Genomic DNA, 16,324 nt, shown 5'->3' on the forward strand with positions numbered 1-16,324 from the left:
ATGGGTAATGTAGTCCCCCCCCCCAGCAATTCGGCTGTCAAAAACATTACAATTATTTAAACATAATGCTTTAACAAAAGCACACCTTGTAGCTCACAGTAGTTCTGTCTTTACAGATATTTAAGAGAACATCATTCAAAATAACTTCCTCTGTGGAGAAAATAAAAGGAACTTTACTTCTGTAACCTGATTGGCTGACATGTGTATTGTGGGCGGGGTTAGCATGACAACTCAAACCACTTATAACACCTTCAAATAATTATTAAAAACACATGAAATTGCAATATTTCTGACTTGACACTTCTTGATTTCACGGATGAAAAAGAGGGGAAAAAAAGACACTGTTTGTGACTTTTAAATATTTTATTAGGTTATAATTTGCAGAGCTTAAAATATTAAATCGCTTTTAACTTAAAGTATTATTAAAATACATAAAACAAAAGCCAGAACCGAGGAGCCCTGAAAAACGTCAACTAAAACTGAAACGAAAAGGAAAAAGAAAACCAAGAAATAAATTAAATAAAAGGAAAAGTCTGATCTTCTCGTCGCGACACAAACTCTCTGAACAGTGATGAAGGGAGAACTAAAACATCTGTCGCTCTTTTTTACTCACACTCTCAGTCGCTCGCAGACAATAGACACTAAGTGTACATTCTTTTCCATTCACAAATCGTCTTTTCAGAACGAGGCTAGACATGATTACAAGCAGTCCTCCGAACTCAGGACGTTCAGATTCAACAGCAGACAACGTGAATGTCCTTGTCATTCTGGAGCGAGAACGCGTGAAACCCAGGCCCTGGAGCCAAAATGGCGGCCGATTCAACTGCTCTCTCTCTTTACAGTGGTTAACGTGCTAATACGCAACACAAGTCTGTCCCATATGAGTCGAGGGAGGATGGGATTGCTATATGAGGAGTAAAGTGACACCGAGAGGCTTATGGGTGAGCAGGTAGCATTGACAGCTCTCTCAGTTCCTGAGTGCAAAAGCCTTGAACACACACACACACACACACCCCTTTTACCCTATAAAAATGAAAAAGAAACCTTTATACCGTACACGAGGACCAGGCCGACACCCTTATCAAACCAAGAGATGGAAAACTGCTGCATCAAACGGAAAGCGGAAAACGGGGAGGAAACTGAAGCATGGTCAGGCGGTTCTTGGTTAAAGGGTTAGACGGCCGCGTCTGAGGTCATTCGGCGCTCCCGACTGGGTCCTAAAGAGAGCAGTGTTCAGGTCTGTGAGTCCCAGCAGTCCTTGGCCGGACTCATCTCTCCGTCACGTGGTTCTGTGGCTGAGGGGGCAGCGGCGTGCACAGCGCCTCCGTCAGGTCCTCCATTATCGACGTCTCCTTGGGGTCCATCAGATTGAATTCCCTTATAAATACCACGAAGTGTGTGTAGAGTGTGTTTAGGTGTCCGTGCAGGTCCATGGCCACCGTCTCCTTGTAGTGGGACCAGTAGATGTGGGCCAGAACGTGGAAGAGATATCTGCAGATTTTCTTCACCAGCGAGTCGAAGGTGTTGGGGAACTCTTTACCTGCAGAGAACCAGACAAACTCCATCAGCGCCACACAGTTATACCACAGAGTGTGATGAACGCATGACATGTGCATTTGTTTGATTTAAAAATACTGTGAAAATTGTGAAATATTTTTACAATTTCAAACATCTGTTTTCTGTGTGAATCGGTGTTCAAGTGTAATTTATTTCTGTGATGCTCCGCTGTATTTTCAGCATCATTCCTCCAGTCTTCAGTGTCACATGATCTTCAGAAATCAGAATAATATGATGATTCACTGCTCAAGAAACGTTTCTGATTATTATCAATGTTGAACACAGCTGTGCTGCTCAATACTTTTGTGGAAACGGTCATACATTTAATTATCAAGGATTCACAGATGAACAGAAAGTTCAAAAGAACAGAACAGAAGATTTATTTGAAATATAAATCTTCTGTGATATTAAAAACTGTCACTATTGATCAGATGAATGCATCCTTCCTGACCCCAGTAAATATTATTATGTGTATAATTTCAAGGTCACTGTAGAAGTTTAAGAATAATTATATTCTAAGATTGTTTACTAAGAATATTCCAAGACCACAAGAATTAATTAATTCATATTTATTTGCGTTGCACTCTTCATAATGCATATTAAAGCAGCTTTACAGAAAATGCATGTTTTTATGTTTTAATTAAGATTCGTCAAATCTAAAACTGGTTCCATTTTTCATAATATAAAAAGTTATTTTTTAGTTTGTTTTTTACATTAAAACTGAAGTGATGCAACAATCAATGTGTTCTTTTTGATTGTGGCTGTTCACAATATTTCATATTTAACCATAAATAGTTGAAAATCACAAATATACGACATGCACGCTTTCATTAGAAAATTTATATTAACTAATTAGTTAAGCAGTTAACTAATGCAACCTCATGATGAAGTGTTAATGTTTAAATGTACAGAATATTTCAAAAAATGTATGTCTACATCCATTGTGAGAGTCTTGATTAGTTTTCTACTAAAACTGGTCATTTGATTTTAAATAAACACAACAGAAGTGAGATATATGATTATTTAAGACTAGATTTACATTTGTAACATATCCATAAATGTTCCTAATAAAGTCCACGTGCATCAGCAGGTGGCGCTAGAGACTCACTCACCGTATTTGGTGGGAAAGATGTCCTCGTCGGTCACCAGCTTCTGAACTGAACTCATGACGAAATCCACGTACTGCGGCGCTGTGCACTTCGTCTTCTTCCCTTTCTCATCATACCAGAAGTACGTCCTGAGAGACGGAGGTTAGATTGAGAGCATGTCAGAAAAACACACAGACTTCTGCTAGAAGTACAGCATCATCATCACTTCCCTTCAATCACTGCTCTTTCACAAATATCCAAACCAAAAAAAAACTTCAGGGAATGTGCAGTGGTTTAACTGGTTGTGTGTAATGACATTTGTAGTGACAACCAATAGAATTAATGAAAGAATGAATGATGCATTTATATATAGATTTACTGTGACGGTTATATTGTTTTTTTGCAGCAGTACTGATCTATTCCTCTGGTATTACAGAAGGACGAAATCAAACACAATCTGACTTTGTTCTTGTACAGTCAGATCTCTCCCTTAGGTCAGAGGTCGCGTCTAGTTTCCGCTCGGCGCGTCTCTGAGAGTTAATGATGGGAAACTCACGTGCTGCAGGCGGTCATGGCCGGACACGTGTCTCCGGTGCAGAACTCAGAGATCGTGCTGTACTGCAGGTTGATGAGGTTGAAGAACGTCGTGGCTAGAGGATCACACACAGATGATGCCAAGATTAAGAAACGATAAAACACAGCCATCAAACTCACTCCAACTCACTCCATAAAAGTCATTCTATTAAAAAACTGAGGCCTAAATACACACAAACAACGATCAGGTGACCATCAATTAAATTATGGGTAATAAACATTTTTCTAAACATCAGCAAAAATCTTTACACCTTTTTGTTTGTTTTATATTTTTTGAAATTGATACAAAAATGCACGTTTAATAAAATTGCATGTACAATTATAACATATATTCAATGTAAATGAACCAATCCACTCAAGTACTGTACGATACGACAGAGCTTTCAGAGGAAAAGTTATAAACTGAAATGATCCAGAGAAATGGCTTCGATTAGTCATTAAAAGGCCGTGATTTTGGTTTAATAAGTCCTTGTGGAATTTGAAAGTGTATCAAGCCGTACTTGGTGATTTTCTTGCGTGTTTTCTCTCGAGGTAAAGTGGAGGGAAATGCAAGCAATGCTGTGATCCGTGGCTCTGGAGTGTTATTGTGAGCTGATAAATCATACGCTTACATAACAGAGGTCAAATCATACATTCCCGCTGATGTTTGCAAAACACAGCTAGTAACTAGACACAACAACAGCAGACGGTCAGCCGCGGTTGAGGTCAAGGGTCGGCCTTCCCAGATTACATACACCGCAACAAGAGAAAATACTTGTTTCCTCTGCATTCCTAGAAGTCCTATTTTTCCGACTTTTAAAAGCTTTTCAGGGCAAGATCTGATGATCTACCAATGAACATTAAATCTATTGCAGGATTAATTCTATACGAGGGGATGCGAGTGACTCACTGTTGCACGCGAGCCATTCGTTCAGGTCGATCTCTCTGGGCAAGACCACCAGCTCCTTGAGGTCGAAGTCCACGACTCTTACTTTGGTGTATTCTGCCTCCAGGTAAAGCTTCTTCTCCTCTGCGGGCGGCTTCTTTCCATTGGGCTTCCCCTTGCCCTTCCTGCACGAGACGAAACGAGGGCAAACAGAGGTTACTCAACTGTAACGCCACATATTTTTTATGAATGCATAAAAAAAAATCCATATAATATCATAACCCTAAAATGTCCCACAAAAAAAAAAAATTGCTAAATCATTGCATATATTGCAAATATTCAGCATTGTGTGTATGCATGGAGCTGGTCCATTATTTATTACATAGGGACACCTCATGCGTCGCAGCAAACTACACAACGTTCTGTGCACATCCGTTTTTCCACTGCAGGTTTGCTCAGTTAACCGTGGCCTGTAATTAGCGCAGCAAACCACAGACATCTAGGCTTTTCCTTCCACATCTATTTTTAGCGCAGGAGGGTTGTATTACCATCAGAGCCAGCGCCTCCCACCACACCCATCTCACGCTTCAAACACCCGAATACAGCACAGACACTACACTTCAACACACAAGAGCTGCTTTCATGGAAAACAAGCGCTTTAAGAGCTAACAATTACCTCACAGCACCTTAAACACACACACAAGACTGCTGACAGGAGAGGCTTTGTAAATCAAGCTTTCATACAAAACCACTCTGACAAACCTTTACTGTCATGATGACGGAGCGGGCCAAGAACAATGTGCTAACAGAGCAACATTTTGTTCATGCCATTTACTTTATCTGTGAGGAGTACAATTATGCATTTTTCAACAATAAATTGTAGTGGAAATATAATTCTGTTACGAAACGCAAAACTAAACTATACTAAACCTAAACTTTAAACCAAACTCAAACTTAAACTAAACCAAAACTAAAGTTTAAACTTAAGCTAAACCTAAACTTAAACCTAAACCCAAATTTAAACCTAAACCCAAACTTAAACTAAACCCAAACTTAAACTAAACTAAACCCAAACTTAAACTAAACTAAACCTAAACTTAAACCTAAACCCAAACTTAAACTAAACCCAAACTTAAACTAAACTAAACCTAAACCTAAACTAAACCCAAACTTAAACTAAACTAAACCTAAACTTAAACTAAACCCAAAGTTAAACTAAACCCAAACTTGAACTAAACTAACCCAAGCTAAACCTTTAAACAAAACTTTAAACTATAAAATATAAACAAAAAAATATAAACTAAACTAAATTAACTAAACTATCTGAAACTAAACTAACTAAACTATAGCTGAAAATTATAGCTCCAAAAACATTTTTGGGTATTTTGGATGTGCGTACCTTTTTGCAACTCTTTGATATTAAAATGTTTACATAAAAAAAAAATGTAATTATTAAATTTTATTACATTTATTGGCAATAAAGTATAATATATTTTTAGTTTGATAACTAGTGCATCCAGAGTTAATTTCAGTGCATCACTAATAATAATAATAACAATAATAATCATATTAACAATTCTCATATCATCTGTGTTTCTTATATATCTTAGTTTGTTGTTTTTATCCAAAAGCACGGCAGTCCAATAACAGCAGCGTGGTATAAAGCCGTGTCTGTGTCCATCTGAAAGGACAGACCGGCCGCTCTTCAGTCAGATGCTCCCATGTTGTTTGACTCCGGGGCCCGGGGCCAGTTCAAGCTCTCCACACAGAGAGTGGCCTTGTTGCTTTAATGAAGAGACCCGACCTAAAGCCTCAGTCAGAGGCCAGCGCTGCTAAACACACAGAGACTCACGTCCACACGCTGACCACTAACACACACCGAGTCTGCAGCGACTGCACAGATGGTCTCGGGCGTTCTGTAGAGGATTACCTGAAGCACCATAAAAGAACATTTAGATCTAAAGAAACATAAATATTGGGTATCATTTGTGACCCTGGACCACAAAACCAGTCATGAGGGACAATTGTCTGAAAGCTGAATAAATCATCTCTCCATTGATTTATGGTTTATTAGGATTGGACAATATTTGTCTGAGATACAACTATTTGAAAATCTGGAATCTTAGGGAGCACAAAAATCTAAATATTGAGAAAATCATCTTTAAAGTTGTTCAAATTAAGTTCTTAGCAATGCATATTACTAATCAAAAAATAGGTTCTGATATATTTATGGTAGGAACTTTACAAAATCTTTACTTGATATCCTAATGATTTTTTCGCATAAAAGAGAAATGGATCATTTTGACCCATTCGATGTATTGTTGTCTATTGCTATATACCTGGAGACACTGAGACTGCTTCTGTGCTGCAGGGACGCAGATATCAATTGATTTTCCAGTTTGCAGCTTCCAGAAAATTCCCTCCGTCTTGGATTCTTTTGTTCCCTTTTCAGTCCATTTAGACAAAGCGTTCCTGATTCCTGGAAAAGCACGGCACTAAAGCCAGGAAGTGCCCTCTGGAAACAGCGTTTAGGGGGAAGTGATTGTGAGGGAGTTTAATGGTGCGTTTCATCTTGAAGGCACGTCATGAATGTCAAGAGTACGAGGACAATCAGCAGGAGAAACCTGGAGTGAAGCGTGGCAGAACCACAGGAACACAATCCCTTATTTCAGGGGTTCACAAACTCTGTTTTGTAAAACTTAGCGGTTTAGTCAAACTTGCCAAACAACATTTTAACTTAGTTTATTTTGTTTTGAATTTGACACTGAAACCAATTAAAATATATTTTGGGGTCAATGATTAAAATGAAGAGAAATATATTCATGCTGTCAAATATTTCATGCTACTCTAGAAGTTACCAAATTTTATATCTTAATTAAAATGCTGCACTTTCAAACCCTTGAGCTTCTAACATTTAAAACCCTAAAGCTTTTATGTTGAAGAATAACTGGTAAAATTCTGTAAACTTCCACAGAAATGTTGGAAATTATGCAAATTTATACATAAAGTCAACCAACCATTAAACTCATCTCATTAGGCATGCAACTGTATTAAACTTTCATATAACAATGCTATATTGCAACTTTATTTTGCTGAATTGCGCATTTGATTTTACAAATTATAAACAACTTGTGAATCCCCATTTGGGAATCCCTGCCTCATCTGACCGTGATGTAAGGACATTTTTGGTTTGTTAATAGTTTTCCAAATTTGATTTTGCATTGAATCTTTAAGGTCAGTTTTGTTATTTTTTGGAATGATAAATTGCTCGTTCACTGTACAATCACATCTGTCTGCCATTCATGCAATCTTCTGTGAGACACACAAATGAAGGAGGATTCAAACACGTGACCAGCTGCAAGCCCAAAGATATTCAGAGCAACTGCTGTCCGACGGTTAAACAACACCGCTTCAGTCTACAATCACAAATTCACACAAATTCTGTTTCAAATTTAGACAGTTTCACACTTAAGATGACAACTCACTGGCTAACACAGTCAAAACATGTATGGAAAATCAAGAAAACAAAGAACAATTAATAAAAAAAGAGACACTCTTATTTGTGATATGCTACTTTATAGGACACATTATGTACTTAACATACTTTTAATATAGTGTTTTATATATATATATATATTGCAGTGCTGAAGAGCTGGAAGAGCTCAGGCACAAGATGCAATGATGCAAATTTCCACACCATTAAAAAGTAACAAAATAACAGATATTTTATGTAAATGAATGGTCATAGAAGAAGAAAAAAACTCTCTTGCTGCTTTTATTTTATTTATTTTTTTTTTTTTCTGAATTGCACAAACAATTTTATGATGACGGAGCGGGCCAAGAACAATGTGCTAACAGAGCAACATTTTGTTCATGCCATTTACTTTATCTGTGAGGAGTACAATTATGCATTTTTCAACAATAAATTGTAGTGGAAATATAATTCTGTTACGAAACGCAAAACTAAACTATACTAAACCTAAACTTTAAACCAAACTCAAACTTAAACTAAACCAAAACTAAAGTTTAAACTTAAGCTAAACCTAAACTTAAACCTAAACCCAAATTTAAACCTAAACCCAAACTTAAACTAAACCCAAACTTAAACTAAACTAAACCTAAACTTAAACCTAAACCCAAACTTAAACTAAACCCAAACTTAAACTAAACTAAACCTAAACCTAAACTAAACCCAAACTTAAACTAAACTAAACCTAAACTTAAACTAAACCCAAAGTTAAACTAAACCCAAACTTGAACTAAACTAACCCAAGCTAAACCTTTAAACAAAAAAATATAAACTAAACTAAATTAACTAAACTATCTGAAACTAAACTAACTAAACTATAGCTGAAAATTATAGCTCCAAAAACATTTTTGGGTATTTTGGATGTGCGTACCTTTTTGCAACTCTTTGATATTAAAATGTTTACATAAAAAAAAAATGTAATTATTAAATTTTATTACATTTATTGGCAATAAAGTATAATATATTTTTAGTTTGATAACTAGTGCATCCAGAGTTAATTTCAGTGCATCACTAATAATAATAATAACAATAATAATCATATTAACAATTCTCATATCATCTGTGTTTCTTATATATCTTAGTTTGTTGTTTTTATCCAAAAGCACGGCAGTCCAATAACAGCAGCGTGGTATAAAGCCGTGTCTGTGTCCATCTGAAAGGACAGACCGGCCGCTCTTCAGTCAGATGCTCCCATGTTGTTTGACTCCGGGGCCCGGGGCCAGTTCAAGCTCTCCACACAGAGAGTGGCCTTGTTGCTTTAATGAAGAGACCCGACCTAAAGCCTCAGTCAGAGGCCAGCGCTGCTAAACACACAGAGACTCACGTCCACACGCTGACCACTAACACACACCGAGTCTGCAGCGACTGCACAGATGGTCTCGGGCGTTCTGTAGAGGATTACCTGAAGCACCATAAAAGAACATTTAGATCTAAAGAAACATAAATATTGGGTATCATTTGTGACCCTGGACCACAAAACCAGTCATGAGGGACAATTGTCTGAAAGCTGAATAAATCATCTCTCCATTGATTTATGGTTTATTAGGATTGGACAATATTTGTCTGAGATACAACTATTTGAAAATCTGGAATCTTAGGGAGCACAAAAATCTAAATATTGAGAAAATCATCTTTAAAGTTGTTCAAATTAAGTTCTTAGCAATGCATATTACTAATCAAAAAATAGGTTCTGATATATTTATGGTAGGAACTTTACAAAATCTTTACTTGATATCCTAATGATTTTTTCGCATAAAAGAGAAATGGATCATTTTGACCCATTCGATGTATTGTTGTCTATTGCTATATACCTGGAGACACTGAGACTGCTTCTGTGCTGCAGGGACGCAGATATCAATTGATTTTCCAGTTTGCAGCTTCCAGAAAATTCCCTCCGTCTTGGATTCTTTTGTTCCCTTTTCAGTCCATTTAGACAAAGCGTTCCTGATTCCTGGAAAAGCACGGCACTAAAGCCAGGAAGTGCCCTCTGGAAACAGCGTTTAGGGGGAAGTGATTGTGAGGGAGTTTAATGGTGCGTTTCATCTTGAAGGCACGTCATGAATGTCAAGAGTACGAGGACAATCAGCAGGAGAAACCTGGAGTGAAGCGTGGCAGAACCACAGGAACACAATCCCTTATTTCAGGGGTTCACAAACTCTGTTTTGTAAAACTTAGCGGTTTAGTCAAACTTGCCAAACAACATTTTAACTTAGTTTATTTTGTTTTGAATTTGACACTGAAACCAATTAAAATATATTTTGGGGTCAATGATTAAAATGAAGAGAAATATATTCATGCTGTCAAATATTTCATGCTACTCTAGAAGTTACCAAATTTTATATCTTAATTAAAATGCTGCACTTTCAAACCCTTGAGCTTCTAACATTTAAAACCCTAAAGCTTTTATGTTGAAGAATAACTGGTAAAATTCTGTAAACTTCCACAGAAATGTTGGAAATTATGCAAATTTATACATAAAGTCAACCAACCATTAAACTCATCTCATTAGGCATGCAACTGTATTAAACTTTCATATAACAATGCTATATTGCAACTTTATTTTGCTGAATTGCGCATTTGATTTTACAAATTATAAACAACTTGTGAATCCCCATTTGGGAATCCCTGCCTCATCTGACCGTGATGTAAGGACATTTTTGGTTTGTTAATAGTTTTCCAAATTTGATTTTGCATTGAATCTTTAAGGTCAGTTTTGTTATTTTTTGGAATGATAAATTGCTCGTTCACTGTACAATCACATCTGTCTGCCATTCATGCAATCTTCTGTGAGACACACAAATGAAGGAGGATTCAAACACGTGACCAGCTGCAAGCCCAAAGATATTCAGAGCAACTGCTGTCCGACGGTTAAACAACACCGCTTCAGTCTACAATCACAAATTCACACAAATTCTGTTTCAAATTTAGACAGTTTCACACTTAAGATGACAACTCACTGGCTAACACAGTCAAAACATGTATGGAAAATCAAGAAAACAAAGAACAATTAATAAAAAAAGAGACACTCTTATTTGTGATATGCTACTTTATAGGACACATTATGTACTTAACATACTTTTAATATAGTGTTTTATATATATATATATATTGCAGTGCTGAAGAGCTGGAAGAGCTCAGGCACAAGATGCAATGATGCAAATTTCCACACCATTAAAAAGTAACAAAATAACAGATATTTTATGTAAATGAATGGTCATAGAAGAAGAAAAAAACTCTCTTGCTGCTTTTATTTTATTTATTTTTTTTTTTTTCTGAATTGCACAAACAATTTTATATGCTGCACTACCTGATTTGCTCTTGTTTTTACACACAACAACAACTTGTACATGTTGAACCTACACAATAATTGTAACCATATACTGACAGTATTTTTAGTTTACAGTTGCCTTGCCATTTCCTGTATATACTGTACAGATCAAAGGTTGCCTGCATTCTTTTGAGATTATAGCAGCAGCTTTTCCATTCCTGCTCTTCCACACAATGATAACCATCTCGACTTTTCCTGTTCCTCATGTAAGAAGCTCTGAAGCACTCAACATCTGGTGGCTTTTAACTTGCAACTACCAAACATACAAAAAAGCGGTGCTGAAAATCATGATCTATTTGCAGAAACTGCCACTTACCTCACACACACACACACACACACACACGAACACACACACACTCACTCACAGATATACATAGACACACACACACACACACACACACACACGTGTGAACACAGTAGGGGTATGCGATATATATTGTCTTCAATAATATCGTGACTGTTGTTTTAACGATGCGTGATTTTAAATTATTGAGTATATTGCAAAGTACACACATCCCTGAAGTCTAGAAGGTTAGAAACATGCGCGTTTAGACAGCGTTCTTTATTTATAGAAATTTTCACCAACAAAAATACTTCCAAACATGGCCACAAGTCAAGATACCAGCACAATATCACACTCAAAATAGTCTAATTATCCCAGAAAATATGGAGATATTACTGCAGATGACCGCTCCATGTGGTCTGATTTCTGACCGGCCTGTGTTCGTCTATGTACGGTTAATAAAACAGGCTCTGGCACACTTCTTTTCCTCACAACAGTCTCTTAACCATCATGCCTGTGGTTTTCAGGAAAGTCAAATGATGCAACAGACGTTTCGACTCAATCACTGTTCCCAACTTCCTTCCCGGGATCACAATCGAACAATGAACTACAGACTCGCGAAAGGAAACGCAGATGCAGAGATGTAGAATGAAGACAGACTTGAAGTCTGAGAAGGCATTTCTGATGCTCTTTGTGGGAACAAGACGAGCTCAGCTGTTATGAATGAATGTGTAAGATACGATCAGGGACTGGTGTAGCTCTCAGACAGTGAAATGTGAAAAGTTTGTGCAATTAGGAACGTATGTCTGGGTCGCAATCGAGCCTATTTTTATTCCCAGGGCAAGTTTTTTGGCAAATACTCATAAGCTACATGCCTTGTCCATTATGGTTGAGACACGATTAAAAAACATTCCACTGCTCGCTGACGCATTTCCCTACTTTCAAGAGTCAAGACGGAGAAAAAATGCATTCCGTGCTTTATTAATGCATTATGCAAAATCCAAAAAAGCATGGTATTTGACTAAAGTAGTAGTATTTAATACATAAAACCGCAAAAGGCAAAGTGTGACATCTTGATCCAATGTTTATTTTTTTATTGCAACTTGGTGCATTTATATAAACCAGCATCTCAAGCAGAATCTCAAACATTTAAACTATTCCAAAATGTGTGAATCCTACGTACGAACTGACCTTCATGCTCAGAAACATGCCAAACACGTCAGGAATAAACCTGACTGAAGGAGTAGAAAAGCATGCCTTAAATCCCAAATTAATAAACAAGCATTTTAATGGGCGTGAAAGAAGAAAGCAGTGTGTTTTAATTTGCTAACTGGGTTAATCTTTTCGTCCCATTGCAAGACTTACAAGGCAAAGTCACTTAGCAAAGCTCTTCAAACTAGGGAGTCTCCACATATTTCCTCAGACGCTGATCCCACCTAAAACACATTAGCAAATCTGCGAGGTTAAGTTGAGCCGATATGAACCAAGAAACAGCTTTCTGACTCCAGACTGACTGACCAATGCTCCGGGCCTGAAAAAGTGTCATTTAAAACACTGTTATAGAAACATCAAATTAGGCCTTTCTCTGAAAAGCCACAGTCTGTGGGAACGCAGGAACGCCAAGACTGTTTTTCAAGAGACTAAAATTAGATGCGTTAGTACACAGCTGTAAAAGAGCAGTGGTTTATTTCACCTGCAACGCTGTGCGGTAAATCACAAATCCAGATGTTTGAAGTTCATGCAAAGTGTGGCACTCTTGGCATGGCATGATCGCATTTATCAAGTATGCAATAATTAGAGCTGATAGGTTACCAACACTTACATATATAATGATTCTCAAAGAAATATGCTGTGAAATGAAAACACAAGGATACCGGAGAGTAATGTCTGGTGGTGATAATCTCTGAAATCCCTGACGCTGTATGTGATCGGTGCTCACTGCAGCTGTGCACACAGAATGAGAGTCTGTTCAATGATGAACTGACAGACAGAAAGAGCTCTCTTCTTCACAGCTCACCTGACTCTACCTGTTCACTTATTCACTAAAACACTGCACCTGAGCATCAATCAACAAGAAATTACAGTCCATTGTAGTCTGGAAAACACACAGCCTAAATTTAGTGATTAAACCGCACTCTGGGTAAAAAGTGCAATAAAGGAGAAATAAAGCATTTGGATGCATTAAAAAAAATACTGTGCAGCCTAGAAGCATTCAAGGGACTACATCCACATGCATATTATATCTTCTGATACATGCGGTCCAAAAGTCTCAAACTACATGCCAAAACAAATGTAATAAATAAAAAAAAAAAAAAACAGCAAATTGTAATGCTAATATTTGGTTATTTTTATTTTTTTAACTCTCTATAATCCATTTTCATGGAAATTAGTTTTTTTGTCTGTGGTAAAATACACATACAACTTATAACACACACACACAAATAATAAAAAAACACTAATGATAAATATTCAAACTGATTGACAAAATATATAAGAAATATACTGATTCCTCTATGCATCATATAGTGATTTCCCTATACAGTTTAATGAGTGAAGAGTGCAAAGAAAAAAATGTTCAGTGTTATTTAATATTCCATAACATTATTTCTATCCATATAAAATCTCATTCATTTAATCATTTAAATTTCTTTAAAATATGGTGCTTATTTTAAGTTGTTGCTGATTCAATGCATGCTACATTTTATTTTTATAAAAAAATATACAAATGTCTATATTCATATTAGCTACACTTTTAACAACACAAACAGTGACTGCAGGTATCTGACAGCAACAGGTCAACAATTTGAGACTAAACTCATCACTAGATGGACTCGGAATAAAAGCTGTATCACACACACATCAAAATAACTCTTCCTTTGTGAACTTTTAAAGCACTTTCGACATAATTTATATATAAACCACATATATGGTGTCTAAAAATACACCTTCTGGTCCACTGACACAGAAATAACCGCGCTGGCCCAGCCGTAATTTGGTCTAATAATAACTTCTCTATATGAGCCCCGTGGGGAAATACAGCATATGATTCCAGCCTGAAGAACCTGACAAACATGCAAATGACACGCACAATAAAGGTGCGCTGCTAACAATTAAAAGTCAGTGGAAAGTTGATTCCATCCCATTGGCTTCCAGAGCAGTGCACTGCGAAGGACTTGAGAGAGAAATCACTGCAATCATTAGAGGAGCACAGGAGACCGATAAAGATATACCTCAGCACTTTGCCAACCGCCTGAAGGACCATTTTACAGCTTAATCCGTTTTTTGGGGATCTCTGCATGAGAGTGCTGTCATCTCCGACCATGTTTCCAGACGCCTCTGAACGTGGTCATAGATTCTGATCAAGTGAACCCAGAGTTCGCTCTGCTGCGCTTCTCCTGCAGCTGAACTTCTGGCCAATCACAGAGCGGATGGGAGGAGCCAAGCCACAGTGTTTGGAATGTAGGAAACCTCATGCATGTGACTCTCTCTCTCACACACACTGGACGCAGAGAACCATGTGCTCCATCTGGGTACATTAGAGCTGGATTTCCCCCAAAACACACTGGGAAACAAACGGATATGATTCCTGGATTTCTACTGGAATATTATAATGCATATATGCATATGCTTTTCCACTATATTCATCACATATCTGAAGATTTACAGCTTTCTCCGAAAACCTTATTTTCTACATAATTTGTCCTGAATTACTAAAGTTTCTAACAGCATTGTTATGCATTTGCCTTGCATTTTTATAATTTAAATAGATAAGTAAATATATACATACATACATGCATATAAACATCTTACACTAGGCTATACAGTATACTGTATCAGTTACATCCTGTTTAAAAAATAAAATAAATAAATAAAACTTTGCCAAGTTCAATTAAAGGATGTGTAAGTAATCTTGAGGTGTGATTTTACACACACACACACACACACACACACACACACACACACACACACACACACATAAATACTAATAATCATCATATATATTAGGGATGCACGATATATCGGCCACCATATCGGTAGATACATTAAAATTTTTCTGTTATAGTTATCGAACCGATAAGAGATTTTGGCCAAAATCTTAAAATAATGCATTATTTCCTGCAGAGACACTTCAGATAAGAACTGTTCACCATAATGGTTTTTAATTGCTAGAAATATTATTGGAATTACATTGAAAAGGACAATACAGTGAACTGCAACATGCAGTGCAAGTCTGTCATATTATAATGAGATCTATTTTCTATTTTCAGCTCCTTAAAATAGTATTGTACCAGCAATGTGCCTGAATACACCTCATTTTTAGACCAGCATGCCCATGGGCGCAAAAATGAGTGCAAATGCATTTGCTGAATTAAACGACGTGGTGCTGGACGGGAAAATGCTAACGGCGCCGGAATGAAACTAGCAAACAAACTTGCACTGCGCCTTGCGTCTCATTGCACTGAGTGTATTATAGGGCCCAATATTATAAAGTAAATATTACCGTAATAAAAAAATTGTGAATTATTTGGGTTTGTTTGCCATGTTTCAGCACGTTGTTACAGGAGCAGCCAAGAGGGTGTCCACGACACATCTGACTATTCAGGGTTGGTTGCGCAGGTGCATTGCAATATTGGAAATATTGTAGGCTACTTCGGTTTTAAACAATGAAGGCGAGCCAGTCGATATCATACAAGCCACGTGCAAACTTTGTGCAAGTCAAACTTATGCCATTAAACATCTTTCACCATGATCGTGAATGCAAAAACTGACGGCGCTTTCGGCATCTAATATGTTGTATATATATATATAACCATTTTAATTTATTTCTTTAATGTTTCTCTTGTTTCCTGAACATAGTGAAAACGATGAGAAGAAACGTATTTAGTGTTGAACAGGTTGTTTTTGAAAGTGGGTGCATAAAATAAAGCTGCCCTTTTGTTTCATTGATAAAGTGTTACAGAAGTGTACCAATTGTATTTAGGCTATAGCCAGAACATGACAGGCTTACATTAATTGGAAATGCCAAATACTCTTAATAATGACAATATTTAATGATTTTGACAATATCTCTGGTTTTAGT

The 16,324-nt window shown here is 36.9% G+C and overlaps 1 protein-coding gene across 2 annotated transcripts in view; it reads right to left on the minus strand.

Annotated features, from left to right (window-relative positions):
• Positions 1-344: 344 nt before the first annotated feature.
• The window catches only part of LOC127977918 (MOB kinase activator 2), a 36,985-nt gene continuing 21,005 nt past the window's right edge, over positions 345-16,324 (minus strand). Inside the window, exons 1-5 of one of the 2 annotated variants that reach the window (XM_052583148.1) lie at positions 14,475-14,636; positions 4,129-4,289; positions 3,202-3,295; positions 2,670-2,794; positions 345-1,540 (exon numbers count right to left, since the gene is read on the minus strand). In XM_052583148.1, coding sequence (XP_052439108.1) covers positions 1,269-1,540; positions 2,670-2,794; positions 3,202-3,295; positions 4,129-4,289; positions 14,475-14,566 — 744 coding nt within the window. In that variant the 5' untranslated portion in view covers positions 14,567-14,636 and the 3' untranslated portion in view covers positions 345-1,268. Of the gene's footprint in view, positions 1,541-2,669; positions 2,795-3,201; positions 3,296-4,128; positions 4,290-14,474; positions 14,637-16,324 lie in introns of those variants that run through there. The other variant, XM_052583149.1, reaches the window with a different exon arrangement.

Source organism: Carassius gibelio, chromosome B18, assembly GCF_023724105.1.
Source record: "Carassius gibelio isolate Cgi1373 ecotype wild population from Czech Republic chromosome B18, carGib1.2-hapl.c, whole genome shotgun sequence".
Lineage (NCBI taxonomy): Eukaryota > Metazoa > Chordata > Actinopteri > Cypriniformes > Cyprinidae > Carassius > Carassius gibelio.